The sequence below is a fragment of the Apaloderma vittatum genome, unplaced genomic scaffold (assembly GCF_000703405.1).
Source record: "Apaloderma vittatum isolate BGI_N311 unplaced genomic scaffold, ASM70340v1 scaffold17220, whole genome shotgun sequence".
Lineage (NCBI taxonomy): Eukaryota > Metazoa > Chordata > Aves > Trogoniformes > Trogonidae > Apaloderma > Apaloderma vittatum.
Window position 1 is genome coordinate 1 of NW_009696366.1, and position 23,723 is coordinate 23,723.

At 37.1% G+C, this 23,723-nt stretch overlaps 1 protein-coding gene across 1 annotated transcript; it reads left to right on the forward strand.

Annotated features, from left to right (window-relative positions):
* Nucleotides 1–1,574: 1,574 nt before the first annotated feature.
* SLC38A11 (solute carrier family 38, member 11) lies at nt 1,575–23,513 on the forward strand. Its single transcript, XM_009874656.1, has 11 exons — nt 1,575–1,686; nt 2,110–2,184; nt 4,396–4,530; nt 6,105–6,170; nt 7,853–7,959; nt 8,500–8,579; nt 16,407–16,477; nt 17,395–17,556; nt 19,272–19,384; nt 19,967–20,098; nt 23,268–23,513. Exons 2-11 carry the CDS (start codon nt 2,124–2,126, stop codon nt 23,511–23,513), a joined length of 1,173 nt encoding a protein of 390 aa, XP_009872958.1. The 5' UTR covers nt 1,575–1,686; nt 2,110–2,123.
* Nucleotides 23,514–23,723: the final 210 nt, after the last annotated feature.

Genomic DNA, 23,723 nt, shown 5'->3' on the forward strand with positions numbered 1-23,723 from the left:
CCCCGGCGGCGCCCAGCGCGCCTGCCCGCAGCCCTTCCCTGCCGGCGGCAGCCCAGGTGCACCTTCAGGAGCGCTGCTCTTCGCACCGGAGTCATCTCACCAGTGCCGCAACTTCTGCTGCCTTTTCTTGTCCTTTTTTGCCAATTCAGATGTGTCTCATCCACGTGAGGAAGAGACCTGGGTTCGTAACAAAATCTCTGAGCTCTACAGTGCTCATTGTGTTCATTTTCTTGTAAGGGCTGGTAAGAGGGAGCTTAGCTGTCCTCGTTCAGTGCGATTTCACAGGTACTGTCCTGTAAACAGCAGAGAGCGTTAAAATTCCAGAATGACAGTGGTGGTTGTGCTGCTCAAATCGGTGGGGAAATAAACTTTTTGGCACACTAAGTGAAAATGTTTAATGGTAAGCTCAGAACAAAGAAGAGGACCTGTTTCTTTGTACACGGCATAATCAAAATGTGACATTTTGGTTGACGTTGCAAATGCTGAAAAAACATGCATGGCTTCAAAAAAGGACAAATTCAAAGAGTATTAAGGGAAGTGATGCACCAAGAACATGCCTGTTTCGGGACGTCTGGCATAGGCATGCTCTTGAAAGCTGAGACGGGAAAGTTACTTGCTCACTATCTTATTTTCCTGTTCTTATACACTTTCCTGTGGGCTTTCCTTGGTCCCTCTCAGAAATGGGTTACTAGCCTATGATCTGAGCCAGTATTACTTCTCTTACGTTAGTATTGCTTAAGGATTAAATGTTGCGCTTGACTGCATAGCCCTTCTTGAGGCACTCTTGTCGGCTTACGCTACTTTTTCCAGCAGTATTAGTGAGAAGCATCAGAGCTTGTTCTACCTACTATATATGTTATTATGTAAGTGAGCATGTTCTTCATTCTAATGAATGATTCTAAAATGTTCTCTGACAGCAGAGTAGTGATCTGAGAAGCGGACCACTGCATGTTTATGAAGAAATACTTTTAGAAGTTTAATGTTTTGAGCTATAGGCTTTGAACTTTGGTTGGTACTAGACCTTCCCACAGAAACTTTCTGAGAACAGACAATTTTATAGCATTGTTAACTGTTCATAATGAACTAAAGCATTGGATGGTGCAGAAGTATTTTAAATGCTGGATAAAACCTTGAATTAGAGCATCTTCAGATGTTGGTATACTTCACTACTAACTCTTGAAACTGATTTGATTCTCGTGATTCAGGAGCCTGCTTTTACTGACCAGCTGTATTAGCCAAAATATTTTAAAAAATGATTGATTCGCATTTCTGCCTTTGGAACATGTGTAAAAAGCTCTTTGTTTAACATAAAGTCTGCCTCTGAGTTCATATACATTTCTGTATTGCCACTTACTTTTTTTCAGGGAAGAATTAATTACAGACGATTATGGGTCAAATTTATACAGTATTTAGATGACTAATGCCTCTTTGATTTCTTACTGAAAAAAATGGGATTTGGTTATCCAAATACCTCTACAAATTTGAGCATCAAGCATAGATTATGTGTAAAATCCTTGTTCTCACCTATTTTTCTCATGTATGAAGTTATCGTTGTCTTCCTGAAACAGGTAGAAACAGATGACCAAACAGCCCTTGTTAGTAAGCCCAGGAGTAAAGGAGGAAACAGCGGTCTGGCATCAGCAGGATTTAATATTATCAATTCTATCATAGGATCAGGCATTATAGGTAAGTACACTTATCTTTGCTGTCATTTGTTCAGCCCGGTTTATGCATGCGTGACTATCCAGTTTAGAGACCAACACTGTCGTCTTACTTTCTGCTACTGTTCCTAAAGGTTTTTCTCAATTTTTATTTGCTTAGTATGCAAAAATGCAGAGGTGTCAGCTGAGATTATGTCTCACAGTGATGGATACCCTGCAGCTCCTTTGCCATAATGGTCCGAGAGAACTGACTGGGAAGGTGCTGACTGAACTTCACACCTCGGCAACACTTTGTCCTCTAAAAATGATCTTTTTGAGGTTATTAAGCATGCTGGTCCAGTATGGGAGTTTAATAGCATTTTATAAATCTAAATATTTCTTTATTTTGGTCATCATAGTTAAGTATTTGGAAAGCTTCTTCTATAATCTCTCCTTCCCTTATTTACAGGATTGCCATATTCAATGAAGGAAGCTGGTTTTCCACTAGGAGTGCTGCTTTTATTTGGGGTTGCCTATATCACAGGTACTCTAAAAGTAGTTTGTGCTGTAAAGTGAAAATTAGTCTTGCAGCATTTAGCTGATGTTGAGCCTAATGATAGCTCGAACAAGCATATCTAAGACAATTAAGCAACAATTTTTTTCCTTACCTTACTTATCCCTTGAGCAGATTAGTAAAAGTAGAGAATTATGCTGTACAACATATAAAGCTGCTTTTTGTGTGCATTTTATTTATATAAAGCATAGTTTCTTAAACTAGGCCAAGGTGACATTTGGAAGAATAGCTCTTATTTGTGCCTTGTAATCACCTGGTTTAGGCCATTATTTTTACCCTGAGACTGAGCCTTGAGTAGATTGTATATCACTTTTTTAAAATATACCACAGAATGGAAGACTTTGGCTGAACTCTGATTTTGATTATTTAATTGTTATTCATCAAAACTGAAATCCCATGACAATCACCATAAGTAAGTCCACTGACATTTTGTAAAGACTCTGTGCATTCAAGCCTTAAAAAGACAAACCAAGTCAACATGAATGACACAAATTCTGTTACCCATGTGCTGAGCAGCAGTTGATGCTTTTCATTGCTTAAAATATGATTTAATGGTCTACATAAATGGTCGAGGTGTGGCTGGAGAGCAACATAACTTAGGAAATATCTTCCTTGAATGAAAATGAATGGAAAATTTTCTCTATAGCGGGTGACAAAATACATTAATGAAATTATATCATACACATATCTCAGAAGTTTCAGTTACTTTTCTGTAGGAAATCAGATTTGTCCTTTACATTTCTAAGTATTTTGAAGACTTTATAGCCATAGGCCCGGGGCCCATGAGTTATACTCAGCATTTTATTATGCTAAAGATGTGGCTCAATATATTGTAAAATCAAATTATAGCTTCAGTTACAGCTTTTTGACTTGTAGCATTGAAAGTACAGGCTAAGTTTGTAATATTAGCATTTATTTTCTATGTTTTTAACTGGTTAATTGGCAAATAGCTGTTATTTAGCAATTCTCACTGTACTTAATTTTGGGGAGTGTTCTTGAAATATGCTGAGTATAGTCCTAAATTGACAGATAAGTACAGTTTTTGGTCATTTAACAATAGATCTTTTTCAAGTTTTGTTCAGTCTGAGATCCCTTACTCCAAAGACTTAATATTTCATGTACAAGAGCAGCTCAATACGCAACATAATTGATAGTGAACTCTCTGCTTTTGTCTGCCTCCAATTATACTGTGAGTATATATTGTGTAAGAATTGCATATGGTTGTCGGATCTCTGGATTGGCTTTCACATTAACGAATGGTAGAATTCTTCTCTGTAAAGACTGAATATTTCATAATTTTAGTCATTCCCAGAAGATCACAAACACCGATAGTCTTCACAGGACGAAACTGTTTCTCTCTGGCATAGATTGCAAGCTAAGTGAAAGCCAGATGAGGAAGAGATAGGTCTAGCTACTATCTGTCAAGACTTCTGCACTGAAATAATAAATTCTGTAACTAATAAATGCTGTAACTAATCTAGACTGGAAAATCCCATGGTGCTCAAAGGACTACTCAAGCATAGCTTGACATAGCAGCGGTGTTTCAAATTGTTCTTCATAAAAAGTTGGAAGTTCAATCTGGCAGTAATTCTGCCTGTGACTTTAGCTCTGTCTCAAGAACATTGCTTCACAGTTTTTGAGATAAATCACTTGGCGCAAGATTTATTTTAAGTGTCCAGTAAAAATGTTTACAGTATTTTTATCATAAACAGTGGAGAAGACACAAAGTACTAACCAGGCTTTATCTTTTAAAACTTCAGATAAATAGCTGAGTAAAGTGATTGAGAGTTCTAGCATCATGACACAGGCAGTCCTCACATTTTACTCCCTTTCAGGATATAAACAAATGCTACATCCATTCAGGGGCCCTCTGCATTATTAACTGAGTTTTCCTTTCCTGGCACTTGTCACAGTTCTCGTTCCCTTTGACTGTACTGGAAACCAATGAAAATGAGTCTGTTTCTTCTGTCCCTAACTGAGGAAGCTGAGATTTCCTTCCAATATGAGCCCGTGACTCCTTGTTTTGGAGATCCTTTGTGACATTTCTCATCCCTGCTCTTCTTAATGCCACTGTTTTAACTTTTTACAGATTTTTTTCTTTTTAATAAGGAGGGGAAAGAATGAACAGTAACTAACCACAGGTTGGTTCATAACGTCTTTAACAGTAATCTATTTTAACAGATTATTCCATTATATTACTGATCAAAGGAGGAAACCTCTCCAATACCAACACCTATCAAGAGCTGGTCAGAAAAACATATGGTCTTGTAGGTTATCTGATTCTTTCAACTCTTCAGTTTTTATATCCATTTATTGGTAAGATCACATAAAATACAAATGTTTAAGTTTTATAAATAACAAGCTTATACGTTCACTGGTTATATATTAAGAACTCTATAAAGAATATAATATGTATGTCTCCTTCCTGTAAAAAAAATTAAAATGACTGAGGAAGAATTCAATGCATCTAGGGGCCAGAATAATAGAAATTAACCGAAATATGATACCGGAGAAATTATTGGTCACACACTTTAAAATTAATGACAAAAGTAGCTATGAGAAATAGCAAAGAAGAGAATCTGTTTTAGGATGAGTAACAGAGCACAGATTTTTAGATGCCTGAAACAAGTGGAAAATATTAATTTGGGAGTATGCTGAGTTCATAATTTTTCCAGAGATGTATTGTTACTGTAATTGGAGAAGTAAGTCGCTGATCAAATCTGGCTTGAACATTATGTTCTGTCATTGCTCTTCAAAAGCATTAATACAGCCTCATATCCAGTTAGCTACTAGGAAATTGGGCAGTCAAGACCCTTTGAAGAGGAAATAGTGAAACAGCCGTAATCTGGGCAGGAATTAATTAGACCCGAAGTTTAAGATGATATTCTGAATCTGTCCCCTACAGTAGTAACATAATTAAATCAAATCTTAAAAAGCTTGGTATTTTCATGCATGAAGCTGCAAGAGGTGGCAACTTCCTACTTTGGAAGTAATTAGTCTGAATTTACTACAGGTAGCCGAGATTTTTAAGGGAGTCACGTTGCTGTTGTTGCAGGCAAGAGAGTTACACACGCTGACTTAAAGAGTATAATTGCTACTACACAGAGAATAGGGAAAAGAATTGTAAAGGTATCAGTCCCTACCATGGAAGCAGTTATGCATATGTATGTGCTTGCGTTTATTTCTATAAGTAGCGTTAATAACTTAAAATTTCTCAACAGAGAATATTTATCATAGAATGCGTTTGTTTGGAAGGGACCTCTGAAGGTCATCTAGTCCAGCTCCCTGCAGTGAGCAGGGACATTGTTAACTAGATCCGGTTGGGTTAGTTAAGGTCAGTATGGATTCTGTCACAAACGTTAAGGCCACATTAATGTTGCCTTATTAATGAGAGGAATTATTAGTGAGAGGAAGGAACAGAAGTCCATATCTGATATCTTCATCTGTTTTCTCCACCTTTCTTCTGGTTTAAAGATTTTCCTAACTTTTTACATGAGCTAGGAAGTGCTGTGCATTGGATTGCAGGACTGGTTATTGGACTAACACATGAACTTTACTAAACAGAAACAATTTGAAAATAAACTGACTAAGAATTGCCGCTGGAAACAGACAATTTTAAAGAGTTTTTTTTCCTTTTCTGAAGTAAGTTTATATGGCAAGCGTTAAGGGTTAGGGCTAGGCTGGTATAACGGTCTTGCTTATCAGACTGGATTCTTGCTTAGGTTGTACCTGTTTAAAAAATAAGAAGATAAAAAATAAGGAGAAGCATTGAAGAATATAAGAGGGATAGTGGCATATAATCCTAAAGTCTACAAAATATATGTATTAAATGTTCATCAGATATTTTATATTTGACTTGTACTAACGAAAGATTTATTTTTTTTTTTAAGCCATGATCAGTTACAACATAATAACAGGAGACACTTTAACTAAAGTTTTTCAGAGAATTCCTGGAGGTAAGATAGATTTAAAAGTTGAGAATGGGGAAAAGGTGTTGGATAGGAAATAGAGCATAAATATTTAGGGATTAGCGTCTTGTGTCAGTCTGAAGTCCTACCTGTAACTTTGCTTCGAAATAACTCCCAAGTACAGTTCAAATTAAGAACTTGAAACATACTTTCATAGGTGTTTTTTTGTGATTTGTTTGGGTTTTAATAAGTCTTTCTCAAATGAGAAATGTGAATTCTAGTCCTTGGTTTTCATTAGACTCTGTGTTGGTGAAAAGACCACGTGCTTTGATGAAATGCTAAGGAAATAGAAGGAGTCTTGCACAGTGGTATCTTTGCAAGGTTATCATATTGTCATCTTTTTTAGGTGTTTCCTCAAATAATCACTTGAGTACTGAAACTGTACGTTACCTAGTGAATAATTCTGGATGACTTGCAAATAATGTAAGGGATTTAATGCTTACTTATGCATATTTGCGATAGGTGGTTGTGAACTGCGTATATAACTTTCAGTTCTCTTAGATATTCACTGCAGAACCAGGTGGCATTTTGAGCTTTTTAACTCGTGTGCTTGTCGCCCTTCCTCTGCTGTCAGTTTTCACGGTGGAATCAGGGGAGCAGTTTGTGTGCATGTTTGCCATCTAGTTTAGCAAAATGCCAGCTAAAGTAAAACATTCTTCACTGGCAAATGGAACTGAAAATGAAGTGGAAATTAGTATTTGTATGAACTGTTTGATTTTCACACGAGGACTAAACTTTTCAGCAGGTGAATGCTGCAAAGTGTGGATGCAGTTTTAACTGTCACACTCTGTTCTGTGAATACCTGATCTGGTTGATAATGAACGTGCGTATCCAATAATTTATATACAACACAACTATTGTAATAGGAGGAACCCCAGCCTGGCACATCTCTTCACGGGGCTGGTGGAATGCCTGCCTGGGAAGAGGTGGGAGAGCACTGTAATCACTCAAAGAGGAAACTGAACACAGAGTTTCTATTTCAATTGCCAGTTACTTTCCAGCCATATTTATTCAGCAAGCTTTCATTCAAGCCATATAATTCATGGTAGCCTAACTAAAACTGAGATATGTTTTATTTTAAGTTGCCATTGGCTTGAAAAAACCACCAGTTGTACAGATAAATCGCACTGATTGCAGCTGTTGCCTTCACGTGGTAATTTGTATTTTGCAAGTGGAAGTCAGCTGACAGCAAGAAAAGAGGTGCTCAAAAGAAACCTTAGAATTAACTTATTTTAAGATTATTCTTTAATAATTTACTTCTCTTCAACAGCACAGTAAAATCATGTCGACACAGAGTGTCAAAATATCCTGAAAAATAAATGGCAGAAGTAGTAGAATGTTTTGCTTGCAGTCTGCCAACATTGACCCAGGCATGATGAAAGAAATTAATAGTAATCTATGTTTAGAAATGCCAGACTTCAGGCGTTTGGTATAATATATCCCATATGTTACATGTTTGGTTTGATTTTGCAAAATTCTTGTGATTATGCACATGCTGTTTATAGCCTCCTCAAGGTTAGTTAATGCCTGGTCTCTATTTCAGTGTTGAATAAAGGGGATAGCTTGAATAAAGGGGATAAAAGTGTGTTACTCGTAGCCTTTCATATGTGACTAATCTGTTTCTCATGTCAGTCCTTTAGAGAAGTAAATCATTTTATTTTTTGCTTTAGTTGGACTAGATAACGTGCTTACTGACCGTCACTTCATAATCCTCCTTACCACCATCATCTTTACCTTGCCTATATCTTTATACCGAGACATAGCAAAACTTGGAAAGGTAAATCATAGTTAGCAGTTGATTTTTGGTTTACTTTTCTGTATGACATTAGATGATAAATGCCAGTCATAACTTAATGTATTTGAACTCAGTTGCATCTAACTTGTGCATGTTAAATGTTTTAGAAATGCAGACTGTCTTCTGTCCCAAGAAATATTGGAAAAGTTGGAATAGTTTGAGGAAAACTTTGTCCTCTGTATGAATTGCTGGAATTTTTTCCGCCTACTGCTAGGAGGACTCAAATCTTCTAAACCACTGGGTGGTATAGGCCTGATCTTGAAATGCTGAGCACCATTGATTAGAAATGTTTAAATGGGAATATCACTAAATATTAGACAAATAGTTGCTACTGCATAGCTACTCAAAAAGAATAACAAATGAAAATATGATGATATGGGACAAACTTTCTAACTGTAAATATTTGACATGTGATATATAAAACTTGGGTTTTTTTCTAAAAAAAAAAGAAAGTAACTTATGCTACTAAGAGGACAACGTTTCAGCAGCTTACTGACTGAATTAATTTTTTTACCTTTACAGGTATCTTTTATTTCTTTGATTTTAACCATTGTCATCCTGATTATTGTGATGGTGCGAACAGTAACGTTCAGTCCACAAGTGTGAGTATTCTTACACTTGCAACAAAGCGAATTTGTGATCTGATGTAATCTGTTATTTCACTGTTTCAGATATCTACATAGTTTTGGAACCTCGCTGTTTTAGGAGGGGCAAATAATTGAAAAAATAAATTTGTATTCGTAGTAATACAAAGTGTACTGCTAAAACGTACTTTGTCCTTTTTTTTTCCTTCTATTGCACATAAGCAAGTTTAGAAAAAGACTCAAAAAACCTACAGATTGATTGGAAGTTGTGGATTATATGGCTAATAGCAGGTCGCTCCTCAAAGGGCATGTGAGGTTGTCTGTCATTTGAGGTATCTTTAATTTTGCCTGTTATTGTCAAATGGCCTACATTTACAATATCAGAATGGATAGTATCTTAGGAATATTTATTTTTCTGTTATTATAATTATTTCTTAGTAACAACGTAATGCAAATAATGAAAAATAAAGCAGAACACAATAATGAAACCTTTATTCTTATGTGAGAAAACAACAGCATAAGCGTGTAAAGCTGTTTTCCAGCACTCATACTCTGAAAGTAGTATTTAACATTGGACGTTGAAGTATTCTAGACAACTGAATACACATAATTGTGTGTTGGGGTGATACTTCTACAATTATATTGCAGGAAAGTTTTTTTTAATCTATTTTTGTTAAGGCGTAAGTCTGCCTCCTTCCTTCTCCTTTAAATGTGAAGATATATTAATAAAGGCAACAAACTCGTAATTCTGAACGTGCTTTTTTATTTTTTTTGAATAGTTTTCTATAGTATTTCTAATGTGTCTGTAAGAAGTGGATGCTTCCACCATGATTGTTTCAGCAGTGTTACGTATCGTTGTTCGTTTGTCTTCCTGCGGTGGAACATGGCTTAATTGCAGAGCGTCATGTTTAGTGCTGGGAAGATGGCTACAATATCAGTCTCTGAAGCTGTACCAGATGTACCAGTCTGTCATCCATAAAGCAATGCACTCCAAACAGGATGGGAATTCCACCCCCCCTCCGTCTTTCTGAAGCAGCATTTTTTTTGTACTGTGTGTTAAAAGAGTATTTGAAAGGGTAACATCAAAATCTCCTGTCAGAAAAGGAAGAAGCTACTTATAGCTGTTACTGATGACCTTGTTGCTATGGTAACATTTCTTCTGAACAGTTGTGATGCACTGAAAAATATGGAATGCATGGGTTTATTTTTCTCTTACAATAAGTAGTGTTGGGTTTTGAGTGATTCTTGAAGTTTTACTTTTTAATTCTTCAGAGAATTCCATTTTTTGCCTTTGCACTTCTTGTTTTCAAAAATGCATCTAGCAAGTTGATAAGATAAACTGTTAATCAGATGTTTTTGCTTCACAGATATTCTACCAGTGTCTATTTTTACTATTTTTACTCTTTGCATTTTCCAATTAGAAATAGGCATATACTTGAATTGCTGAAACTATCTTCTAACATTTTTTAGTGGTATAATTATATGTCATCTCTTTTTTTCTGCAGTAAGAATAAAGAACACGAATATATTTTAGTATGGGTTCCATCATAGTACTGTAAGTGAAACAAGCAGATAACACATTTACTGTGCATCCTCACTAAAATACAGTAGAAGTTGGAGGTTTTGAAGAGATTTTTTAAAAATTGTGATTATGAAGCACAGCTCTTGTGTCTGTCATACAGGAAAAGAATTTGTACAGTCCTAGACAAAGGCTTGATGGGGCCAAGAGAGAGTATTTAAACCCTGCCATCGTTACACAGCTGAACTGATTGCACGCCTGTCATTGCTGACAGGTGATTGTTCAGTTTGTTCTTGGCAATTCCCATTCCAGGGCAATGGAGTTTTTCCTTATTAATTCTTCCTATATGTCTCTTTTACCGCATTTTGTATTGGTTGCTTCTTAGCCTAACCACAGTGGATATGGACAGCAAACTCTTTGTTCTTTTTCAGATCCTTAAAAAACACCTGTAGAGAGCTGTAACTTGGCCCCATTTGGTGGTTCTCACTATAGAACAAACAAGCACAGTTCCTTTAGTGTTTCTCTTTTAATTTCCTGTGTTACTGATCATTCTCAACGCTGGCCTTGAGTTCTCTGCAAATTAGAGTGAGATTGTGGTGCCCCAACTGCCTGTGGTATTCCCACTGAGGAGCAGAGAGGAGAGATGGATGTATCTTACCTGCAGAGTGTCTTGAGGTTCCTTTCATCTGTATCTTTTGGGGATTGCCGTGCTCCTGTCTATGTAACCTAGTTTGATATTTGCCTCTTTGGAAAGGAGCATGACATTGCGGGAGCACCAAGCACTTCTCTGCAGAACTGTGAGCTGGCAATTTTTCCTTTCTTTTACTCCATTCTTGTGAAGTTTGAGGTTTGGTTTTTTTGACTCGTCCCCCTGCCTTATTCTTGTGAAGCCTTTTTACTTGTGAATAACAGTAGATTTTGTCATTACGGGATTGAACACTTCTCTGTCAAATGATTTCTTCATTTGCCGGCATATTTATGTTTCTTCTTTTATTCACACTATTCTCTTAGCATGCTTATGCTAACTGCACATTTCATGCTTTCTGTTAAGGATGCCTCTTTCTTTTTTTCCCATCATTCAGATTGCTACTGAATACGTTCAGAAGGGCTGGATTCGGATCAGGTTCCATTGGACTCCCTTTTGGATATCTTCCCACTTTGATAATTACTCTCCTAGTAGTAATCAGTTTTCACTTGCTTCTAGATTTTTCAAAGTGAATATTGCTTCCCTTTGAGAGGTACAACAAAATTATCTGGGGATGATAAAATTGTCTTTTTGCTAAAATGCAATCCATGTTGTAGTTGAAAATTATATCTATTATTTGGACAACAGAGAATATTACCTTTCCTGGAAACCTTCTGCAATGTGTCACACCATCAGCAAAACAGTGTTATTACTGTTTTTAATTCTTTGATGTGCTTGAAGCTGTAGGCTGAAAAACAGCAATTATCTTTGGGCTGTTGCATTTTTATTTTAGTTGGTTGGTTGCTTTGGGAGAGGAGTGCATTGTCCAGAGATGTTACAGGAATGTAATTTTCTTGTTAGTCCTTAAACAAATAATAATGTATTTAGAATGAGGGATTAGTCAGTTTCATTTATTTCTTCTCATGAAGAAGATCAAGAAGATGAAGTGGGTTTTTTTTTCCAGTTTTACCTTTGATTAATGTCATCCCTTTGATTATTGTTGCCTGAAGGACATAATGAACCTGCAGATAAAATCCAGTGTTCTGGACACAGAGTTTACTGTCAATCGTTTAAGATGCTGGATAAAAATGCATTTTGATGATCCATTCTCTATTTCCACCTGCTTAGAGCTGGGTAATTTTCTACTGTGATCAGAAACAATGGGTTAGAATTATCTCAAACCTTAAATGTGCAGTACGTTAATACTGCACAAGATAACTTGATGCTTCAAAGCTGAACTAACATTCATTGCTGTAAAAACCAAGATTTTGTGTAGCTTACAAAGATGTATCATTTTACTTGGGTGTTCTTTTGGAAAGAATGTCATGATGTCAGTGTCTGCTTAATACATAAATCTCTAGGAAAAACTTCAAGAGCATCTGCTCCACATAAATAGGATGTGAGAATTACTCTACTGGCAACTGATCACAGGGATGAAACACCAAGTGTTCAGGAAAATAACTTGAAAGTAGAAAGTTGATTCTTTCCTTCATATAAAGAAGCCAATAGTAAACAAAGATAAATCTTTATTTTTTATTTTCATCACACATTAATTTAAGCTACCGTATACTTACAGAACGGCTAAGTAGTTCATTAAGAAAGAGGAAAGAGCAGCTGCAACTAAGTGGGGCTCACATACAGCTTTGCCTCATCTGTCTTCTTTAATAACCAGGATGACTTTGATTAATCTAAACATCAAGGCTGATGTGAGCATTATTCATTTTCTTTCCATTATATTGATTGAAGTTATATTTAGTGTCTATAAAGTTTTTCAGTATCTTTAAATTTTTAAAATTTAAACAAAAGCTAAAATGGTATTTTACCTTAGAATGGGATTGAATTGAAAAATTTACAGTTAATTTCCCAAATGTCTAAATAATTGAATTAAACTTGAATTAATGTGCCATGTGTTCCTGGGTTATTTTGATAACTGCTGGTTTGCACCTAAACTTGGCAGTCTGTCATCGATCTTTAATTCAAAACGATGGAAGTCTTTTGCTCATTCCAACATATAACTACCCTGTCAAACATAGGACTTTTCTAGAAATTAGCTTTTTTTGTCGGTGTTTCATACCTCCAAACTCTGTTGAGATCAGGGACATGTGTTTCTCTTGCCCTCCTTAAAGATGTTTTGCTTCTGATGTACTCTGCTGCTCTATTATATTTGACAGTATTTCTACATAAATGACAGAAGAGATTTTTGCATAGCATTGATCTTAAGATGGGGAATATTATACTGTAAATGTTTTACAAGAAGTAGAAGATGCCCTGTTTCAGACTGCCAAACAAATTTCCCCAACTCTTACTCGCAGTCTGGATGTGAAATGCCTTTTGCCCCGTTAGGAGGTCTTAACCTTTGCCTGGTTCATTTGTTCTTTTCACTTTCCCCTGTTCATAGGTAGATAAACACAAATATTTTCAAAATTTTTTAAAACTCGCTAGCGTGTTTATTATGCTTTACTTTCCATTAATATACTGAAGACTAAGTCTCATGTCCTTAACTTGTAGGCTTTCTTCATCACTAGGCCTCACTGCCTTCTGAGGAACAGTTCTTACTGTCAGTCTGTCTTGCTATTGCCTTACTTTCAGCTGAGACTTTTTCATGTCTGGGATCTCACTGGGAACATCTTTTGGTTCCATCTTTTATTAATTTTGTTCCCAAGATCACAGCTATATTACCTCTAAGCTTTTACTTTTTGTTACAAGTTCTGCTATATGTGATCGACAGTACGGTTCTCAACAAGTGGTTTAATATCACAAATGTATTTCATCTGTTAATTTCCGTTGTGTTTCATCTAACTACTCCTTCTCTAGCATGAAAAAAACTGTGTTCATGCAGGCGTAGCCTGAGTTCTTATACCCTGAGTGAGGAGCAGTAAGCTACCTAGTTTTGTCATTCATGGATTTTTACAGGCTCTGCTATTCTTCTGTGAACAGCTGCAGTTAAAATCTTTGCCTCACACTGCCTAACAAGAATGTAGGACAAACTGATCGAACAAAGGGCCTTCTCAAATAAAAAGAAAAAAAAAATAAAAAATCCATCTTAAACAGTAAGTAGCAGGATTGAAAAAGCAGAACAGATTCAGTGTTACGTGGTAGGCTTATGATACTCTTTCAGCCTTTGTATGCGTCTGTCTACACAGATGCGTATATTTACGTGTATGTTTACATGGACACTTGGTATTTGGTATTTTCATTAGGTCTCCTTCATCTTCTGAGTCATGTTAAGTGATTATTCACTGTAGGGCTCTTCCGCAATTAACAGCTCCTGGTTTTTGAAACAGTTTTCTCTTTCCCAGTCTGTTTTATGTAGACACTTTCATGCCACCTGCACCCTTTTCCAGGAGCTTTGCGTAAGTCCATGATGTCCCGCAGGCAGGACTTGGGAGTGATTTGTTGTTCATGTGGTTAGAACTCTGGATCTGACTTTTAGTTCTAAACACTCAGCAATTAAATTTCTTACTGTGTTGCTTTCGCTTAGTTTGGGTATCACATTTGTGTGAGATCCCTCTATTCCCAAATTATGAAAATGTTTTGAAAAATATATGCAGCACTATATGACTTACTGTGATGTTGCTTATGGCATCCGTACGAATGTGCTTTGTATGACATTGCCATCTGCTGGCGGTCTCCAAATCATGGATCTGAAATTATTCCTCAATTCTGCAACTAGAATGGAAGGAATTCATCTTCTTAGGCTGCTAAATAAGCAGGATTTTGTTCTTTTGGATTTTCCCTCCAAGTAATACTCCTAATCTGGTTTCACGTTCATCCATAAAGCAAAACTGTGTTTTGGTCTGTGGCTCATTGCTAGTGCATAAGCTAACACTGTGTGGGAAAAAGTAGCTCCTGTGATTTTTGTGTTTTGGGGTTTTTTTAATTGATTATTTGGCCACTTTATTCCAAGTGTTTCAACTGAAATTCACATGCTTTCTACCTTCCTTTTTTAAATCCCTATTTGTAGAATTTTATAGCTATACTGTTGCGTGAGTTGTACCATTTTCACAGGAATAACTGTGTTTCAGACAAAAGCATTCTTTAATTTTAATTTTTTAATTTAGGTTTATAAGATATTAGATAATCCAGGTGTTACTTATTGATAGAAAGGGGGTAAGGATATGCTCATAAATTCAGTTGTTAAAGGGTAAAACAAAACGTATTTTCATTCTGGATGTTTAATATCAAAGCTGACCTCTAGTGGTTGCAGAATGGAACAGTTCTAATGTTAGCTTCCTGTACTCTTTGTTTTTACTTTGAAATGTTACTGATTTTTTTTCCCAATCAAATTTTAATGTTTTCCTGAAAAAAATAGTACATTCAAAATTATTAACTGTCCACAGACTTCTCTAGTGATGTGAAATCAGTGGCATCCAGATAAGTAACACAGTATAAGCAGCTGTAGTGGGTTGGTACTCCTGTTTCACAAGACAGGTATCTCGATTTCATCCATAGTCATTGTTACATCCACATGCTGAATTTTAATGTGTGAGAATGTTTTGAGAGGGTCGTATTCAGCTGCTTAAGACTAGAAGCAGTGTGCTACAGCAGTCAAGATTATATACTAGATCTGAGGACAGAAAACTGAACTTGATTTTGATGCTCACCTTTTGTCCACCTCAAAGTCAAGCTTAGGAGCCACCGCTTAGGAGCCAAAAAGGTGCTCTAAGTCTGAACTGAATGTGTATTAGATGCTGTAAGTCTATTTTTTTAGTATAGAAAGGGAAGGAAGGAATGTTTGAGCTCTCAAGAAATAGTAAGCTATGAGTTCTGAAAGGGGTAACAGCAATGTCTTTTTTGTCTTTTTTTTTTTCTTTTTAGGAGGTGGAGGTGGAGTGTAGGCATTTGAAAGCCATGAAACGTAGGATAGCATGTGCCACCATGGCTGTCAGAACCGGCTAGTTGTCAGCAGGCAGAGGGAGAGACAGAACGGCTGTTACCTTCCCAGAACTGGCGTGAGCGCCATACTGCTCTCTAGGGCAGTAGAAGGAAGCAGCTAAGGCCTCAGGTGACAGCAGCTTTCCTTCTAAATAAAAACAAAGCAGTTAAAGCTTTTTGAGAGCAGGCTTATTACAAATACAGTGTCCAACTGGCGAGTGAATTTCTGTTGATACTTTATCAAATTGCAGTTCTGGAAAAGGGTGTTTTGTGTCCTTCCCCTTTCTTTCATTTTGCTTCATTTAGAGAGGAAGCGCACGCATCACGTGGATGCCTCACGTGATTTGTAGCCTAGGAAAAAAAGTATCTCTAGACTGCATGGATAACGTGCAAATTCAAAGAACAAAATTGCCTCTAAATAGTCAGGAGAGATTTTGGATTGAGGTAATCTTAGGCAGAATCCGTAACAGCTTTTACCTTCCCTGTTGCTGTTTCTTGGGTATGATGACTTGAAGAGTTGATGTATAAAACTGGTCACTGAAACAGGCTGATTTTTTGGGGTGTAAAAACTGGTTACAGAAATACTTTAACCAAAGCGAGGGAGATGAGAAGGGTATCTTATCTAGTTTCAATTTATTGTTGATGAACGCTTCAGAGTTCTGGAGATCTGACAAGTAGTTCTGCATTACAGCATAGTATTTTAAGTTATTTTTAGTAACTGGTAGTTGAAAAGAGGCTAATCTGTTAAAACAAATGTCTGTTTTAGACCCAAATCAGAAAATGCATGGATATTTGCAAAACCAAGTGCAGTACAAGCCATTGGGGTGATGTCATTTGGTAAGTTCTTTGAGGTTTTTTGTATTTTTAATATTCAAGTCAACTGTTTAATATTTTAGACTTAGAAACTGTTTTTATTAATTGTATGGGCATTTTTTATAATTGTGTGTTAATCTAGTTTTTTAACAAAGTGAAATTTAACTTTGAGTCATCCACACGAGTTTAATTGCTTTAAGACGTTGTCACCATTCGTTGCTGATGTGGCCCTAGAGGCTGTTGCACGGTAGCAGAAGCCACAGTGTGACATGTGAACCCCACTCAACTATCCAGATCATGTTAAAACAGCTGCACCGATAGGGCTGGTCTCATTGATAAACCAAAGTATCTGTGATTGTTCTGTGTTCTCTTGGATGACTTCTAACAGAAGAATCTTAGGCTGCAATGCATACATTTGCTAGAGAGTACCCATTGCTTCCCGTTTCTCACAAGGATCCATTCAGGTGAGTTTTAGCTCATGTCCTCACTCTAAAATCTGTTCCTGCCTGCAGGACCTGGTAGATTACTTCTTGTTAGTGCTGTGATCATCTGAGGCCTCGCAATGCTTGCTGCTGCCTAAAATGGATGTCATAGGAAATCTGAAGCAAGTGGCTCTGTGGCTTTTAAAAAAAGATAAAAATGCTGTTGGGTTTTTAAGCAAAAGAGGAAATAGAGGTGTGGAGGGTAGGAAGCAGCATGGCATATTAGGGTAACGTAATCAGAAATCATATCAGGATAAATATAAATATTAAATCAAATAAGTAAAAGTTCAAACTGTTTGTCTTTGGTGCTCATTGAAGGATTGATGTTTCTATTTAATAATCTGTGGATTCAAACAATGCTGTGTCTCTCCTACCTTGGAATATGCACTCCATAAATTTATTTTATATGCATATAGGCATGAATTCATACATTTGCTTTAACTGTCATGTGTGTTTCAGCATTCATCTGCAACCATAACAGCTTTTTAATATATGGGTCTCTGGAAGAACCCACATTAAAGAACTGGTCTCGAGTCACACATGTGTCTGTCTCCCTCGCTGTTGTTATCAGTGTAGTGTTCGCTTCATGTGGATATATGACTTTTACAGAATACACAGAAGGTAAACTTCTTGATCCCTTCATTTTGGTGCTTGCAGCAATCCTTACTTTTCCACCTTTCCATCTGACTTTCACTGTTAATAACGTAGTGATTGTAAAAATGCCAGGGTCATACTATATTTGGACAGAATTTGTTAGGACATTCCTTGTAGTTACCCAACAACCAAAACAGGATACAAAGATGTCAGCTACGTGCTAGTACGTGTCAGATTCCCACATGTGAGCCTTAGCTGTGAAAGTCCTCTTTGACTACTTCCAAAATTAAAACACTTTGGAGGACTAAACATCTCTAACTTAGCCAGAGAGCAGTAAGAATAAAAATTGTGTTGAATTTTCTACGGGGTGCCTGGAATGTATTTCTGTACATTCTCCTATATCTTTTTCTGTCTGTGCTAATATAGTGTCCTAGCTCTTTACAACAGCTATTCTGCTGTAACCCATCCTGCTGCCTACTCTGTGGGTTTATGAATACATGCATAAATATATATAATGAGTGTTACCTCATGCTGTTTAACATCGTTCTGTTGAAGTGGAAAAGGTGCTTCAAGAAGAATAAGACATATATTTGGTCAGTGCATTAGATGCTTTAGGAAAAAATACACATTTCATAAGCAAGCAGATTTTCTGTTATTTAATAGTGCTGTTCGAAATTGTAGGAGAGGGATTCCAAGCTTTTTCCTTTCCTCATGAGCAGCAGCATGTGGTTGAGAACAGAGGAACTGTAGGATGGGGGTTACTGGTTGATGTGTCCTTTCCTGCCTCCAGTGCTGTTTATGCAGAATAACTGACTGTTCTAGATGCGACTGTAGCTAGACTAAGTGCAAACTGGCTGAGCTATTTCAAATATAGAAAGCTCTGTCTGCAGCTATCCCTCAGCATATGACTCTGCTGTAAACAAGTTCCATCTTACCTTCTGTCTCTCCTGTCAAAAACTTTTGGCTCTTATCCCTAAAGTACACCTTATTGCTTTTTCAGTGCCACTGCAATTCTAAAAGTAAAAAATCATAAGACAGTGTAGTAATCACGTAGAAGAGACCTGAGAGATCATCGGATCACTGTCTTGCAGTGCCTCTTATGCCTCAGAAATCATTATTCCAGGTTCTTTGTGGTAAAGTTAAGCAAGACGATGATTTGAATTCTCTAGCAATCGTTTTCTTGTTATACATAAGAAGATTTGCTAGGTAATAATCCATGTGTTTATAATGGGCTTTTGGGGTCAGAATATTTGAAATTCTTTACTGCGGTTTATCAGCTATGATTAGATAGTACAAGGGAAGTGCAGTTCTCCGGAGGTAACTCCCTGGTCTTCCTTGTGTAATTGTTGTTCTAGGAATTGTTCCTTGTGTAATTGTTGTTCTAGGAAAAGTATCTTTTACATACGAGCTTCATTTCTAAATCTATCATGTATTTATTTAAACAAACACCAGCATCTCATACAAAATCTGTGCTAAAGGGGAAGATAACAAAGGAGAAACTTTAGCGTGTATATGTAAAGATATTTGAAAGAGAATTTTTACTTCAGATAAAGACACTGCTACCAACAGGACACAGTGGAAGTTCCTCCTCAACGTAACTAGTGAGTGTAACTACAGTTTCAGGGAGGGAGAGGGGATCAGGAAGTTTCAGTTACTCCAGTAACTCCAGTAACTTACACTTCAATTTGGAGATACGTAAATGACATGAATTGTGAACTAATGGATGTTCTACTATGCCTCAGGAGATATATTTGAAAACTACTGTAGAGATGACAACCTTGCTACATTTGGAAGGTTTTGTTATGGAGTTACTGTAATTTTGACCTTCCCCCTTGAATGTTTTGTGACCAGAGAGGTAAGAGCTTATTACGTTCTTCCTTTATCAATGTTGATATGTATTAATAATAGTCTCACATTCTTAATACATACTGTAGTTGAAGTCAGTGTTTGATCTGTAATAAATATCAGCATATCCTATCCTGCTTTCTGCAATAAGTATGAGATACTAGTTGTACTCTTTAGATTCTGACAATATAATAGTGTATTGCATTTATTGTATTATTATAATATTATCCAATATTAATAAGTAATAATATCAGGACTGCTTAAAATTACGAGTTTGGCAAAAAGTGTCTCCATCTAGAAAATCTATCTCTTCAATAAACAGTTGTGAGTGGGCAAATGAGAAGGAAGTAAGTATACCCTAAATCCTACAGGTATAACTAAGTCAGTCTTGCAAGTGTTCTGCAGTTTCAGTAATGCTTGTTACAAGTTACTGTTGGAAGTGCATGAAGATGTTTCCTTGAAGCAAGATAGGTAAAGTTCAGTCAGCGTATTGTCCCCCATTCTTATATTTTCCGAAGGTCAGAAGATTTGAAATAAGCTGTTTGTTAATAGAAATTACTAAACTGAGGTTTAAATTGTGGTTCTGTTTCAGGTGATTGCCAATGTGTTTTTCCGTGGGAACCTGTCAACATTGTTCCATATTGCTGTGACAGTCGTTATCATTGCTGTGGCGACTGGTGTATCGTTAGCGTATGATTGCCTTGGAATAGTTTTAGAGCTGAATGTAAGTGAACTTGTATACTCTTTTATTTAATAAATCAGTTTTTATAAGTCAGAACTCTGAAAATTCCACACTCTACTGAAAATCTTAACTTAATTTGACGTAGGAATCAGTAGAAATCAGGTTGCTCAAAGCCCCGTCCAACCTGACCTTCAGTGCTTTCCAGGGAGGGGGCATCCACAGCTTCTCTGGGCAACTTGTTCTAGTGTCTCACCACCCTCACAGGAAAGAAGTTCTTCCTAGTATCTAATCTAAATCTACTCTCTTTCGGTTTAAAGCCGTTACCCCTCATCACTACACTACTTGGTTAAGAGTCTATCCTCCTCTTTACATCTTTAAGTACTCGAAGGCCACTGTAAGATTTCCTCTATTCTCCAGGCTTAACAACCCCAACTCTCTCAGCCTGTCCTTATAGGGAAGATGCTCCACCTCCCTGATCATCTTCATGGCACTCCTCCGGACCTACTCAAGTAGGTCCATGTCTTTCTTACACTGGGAGCCCCAGAGCTGAATACGGTACTCCAGGTGGGGTCTCAAGAAAGCAGAATAGAGGAGAAGAATCACCTCCCTCTACCTGCTGGCCACACTTCTTTTGATGCAGCCCGGGATGCGATAGGCTTTCTTGGCTGCGGGTGCACACTGCTGGCTCATATTCATTTTTTCATCCACCAATACCCTGAAGTCCTTCTCTACAGGGCTGCTCTCCATCTCCTTGTTGCCCAGCCTGTATCTGTGCTTGCTCCAACCCAGGTGCAGGACCTTGAGCTTTCCCTTGCTGAACTTCGTAAGGTTCACACAGACCCATGTTTGTTCATGATAAACATTGTTTGTCTTTAACAGTTCACCTTTAATTGCAGGTCAGCTATTTTTAGTAAATAAAGAAGGTGTGAGAGTTTCATACTCCAGGATATAAAAGTTAGAAGGTGAAGAAAACTTCATAAGGGCAAGCTTTGCTTCTTCATAAAAATATTTTAGAATTGCCTCCTTATGTCCCTGTCCATGCATTCATTGACAATTCCAAGCCATATATAGCATCTCTCTGATGGAATAAAATGGAGAGTGTTGTTCTTTGTCCATTGGGATGCATGTGCCCTGTTCTGATCAATGGTGCAGCTTATCTGCTAACTGAGTAGTAAAGAGGGATTTTGTAGCAGAGATTTGACAGGTCCTGCTTGCACTAATACTGTAGAACAGGTCTGAATATTCAGATAAACCACCCTCTGTTTAAAATAATAATACCTGCATAGTTTCTTCTCACTTCATCCTTTCCAAATTTTAAGTAGCTCAAAATAGACAATATTCCTGTTGGCTTGGTGAGGTTGCATGTTTCCATTAAATTTTCTCACTCATGACGTCTGTTGGTAATTTCTTTTCCATCTTTTTCCCCCTCTGTTTTTACATTACAAGTGCAGAAAAATCATCTGTGTGTATATATACACACCAATGAAAGTATTAAAATGTGTGCACACATACACACATGCCTCTCCTGGCCGATGAACCTAATTAACTATGTGTGCTCCTATATGTCTATGTATGTATATATGTTTTACATTTATTATGTGGTATAATATGTTAAGAATAAATTTACACCAGAGAACTGCCAGTGAGTCTTTGTAGCATGAATAAATATGTGTGATTCCTGTCTGGAACTGAACTGTTTAAAAGTAATCACTCAAAAGCAAATATTCCATCAGTGCAGTATTTTTATCCAGAGAGGCCTAAGCAGTTATTAATTAGTCTCACAGCTTGCTGGCTTGATTCTGTCACAAACAGAAGCTGATAGCCAGGCATTTGAGTGAGTAGCTCATACCTGGTGTTTTGGTTTTGTTTCTTTCCTTTTTGAGAGAGAATTTGACAATACAGCTGTAGGTATGTATCGGATGGAATCATTGCACTTAGATTGTTGAGCCTTGATATCCACAAGTAGAGAAAAGTGAATAGGCGGAATCTTTACATGTGAAAGAAAGATGATCTGTCTTCTCAGCAGGCTTTCTGTCCAACAGAAGAGCTGTCTTTGGGCTCTGTACCCCAGATGGCATTTGCTGTCTTTCTCTGACTCTGCTTAGGTTTTCCCTGCTTTCTGCTTTTAAAACAAAACACAAGCCATTGGGTTTGTCCCGTGGTAATCCCTCAGAGAAACCACTCAAGTCACATGGGAGTCAAAAGTCCACAGATTTTGCTGTGCTATTCTTTCACTGAGATGCTGGTTTGTGTTGCTTCACATACTTAAGTTGTTTTTTTCTAAAGATACTTTGTACATGTACCTATTTTTGATGTATGTACTGGTCACTGTTAACAGGTTCTACCATAAAAATATGTAAAAGTTTGTACAAACAATGATGCAAAGGTATTAAGTAGATGGGTTGCTCTACTTCATCGTAATTAAGTTGAATCATAGTGTTTGTTAAGTATGTGACAGAGTGACCATTCAAAATTTCTCTATAAAAGTGCTCTCTTTGATGTGTAACTCATGTTAATCTGCAGTCGCATTACTATAAAACGCATTTAAGCAGATGCTTTTTATCTGTCCCCATCTAAGAGAGCATTTAAAGAGGACATTACTATAAAACACATTTAAGCAGATGCTTTTTGTCTGTCCCCATCTAAGAGAGCATTTAAAGAGGAGCTGAATTTTTAATGAGGGAAGGTTGTACACTCTCAAAGAGAGCTTTGCTTTCTTAGGGATGTCAACCTAAATCGGGTCCTAAATGTAGAAATTGGTCAGAATTCTTTGAACTGCTACATCGTACTTCCACTTTTTTTTTTTTAAGGCACTGTTATATCTAGACTCCTAAATAAAATGATCTTAAATATTTTAAGTCAGTTACAATGTTGCAGAACTATTATGTTTGGACGTCTGCTGTACTTCTGAAGCTGAGAAAATTCTGGCAATCAGGTTTAATAGTACTTGCAACATAAAATAATCTGTATAAACAAAGCAAAAGCGTTTATTTAAATCTGAATTATTTCAAGTAGTTTTACAGATACTTTTGCAAGTTACTTGTGAGTTTGAAAAGGAAGTTTTACATATAGCAACACTGGAAAAGGCCTTTATTCTCTGGCTGTTGCATCTATCTAATCATGGCCATTAAAAAATCTCGGTTTTTGTTCTTCACATCTCTCTATATATATGCTTATGAGGGTTTTTTCTGTTGTTGTTTCCCCCACACAGGGAGTTCTGAGCGCTACCCCACTCGTTTTCATCATCCCAACAGCGTGTTATCTGAGGCTGTCCAAGGAGCCATGGAACCATTCGGATAACCTCATTTCCTGCCTGATTCTTGCTGTCGGTGTGCTCGTGATGACGGCTGGCTTTGTTCTGACTGTCTTGCATCCCCAGGAGTGCAGCCATGGAAAAGAAATGTTCTACTGCTTCCCTAGTAATGTTTCTCTCCACAACAGTACGCTTCCTCCATAGCATCGGTCTCCACCCTAGCACAGGTGCATCTCGCAGCAAGCCATACCTGCCAGGTTAATGGAGAGTGGAACAAAGAGATTTTATGTTTTGATATGCACTAAGAATTTTAAACTGTGTAATGGTATTTACATACTTGGGTTTGTGCTGCCCGCCTTTTCCAGGTAAGACTTAAGCTTTAGTCAGTGAAACAAATCCTCAGAGGTGCCTTTC

Bases quoted from the DNA above. Each gene is read 5' to 3' on its own strand.
- SLC38A11 (XM_009874656.1), top strand. From the start codon at position 2,124: ATGAAGGAAGCTGGTTTTCCACTAGGAGTGCTGCTTTTATTTGGGGTT. The intron at 8,580-16,406 runs GTGAGTATTCTT...TGTCTGTTTTAG, and splicing joins GTAACGTTCAGTCCACAAGT to ACCCAAATCAGAAAATGCAT. The intron at 20,099-23,267 runs GTAAGTGAACTT...TCCCCCACACAG, and splicing joins GAATAGTTTTAGAGCTGAAT to GGAGTTCTGAGCGCTACCCC.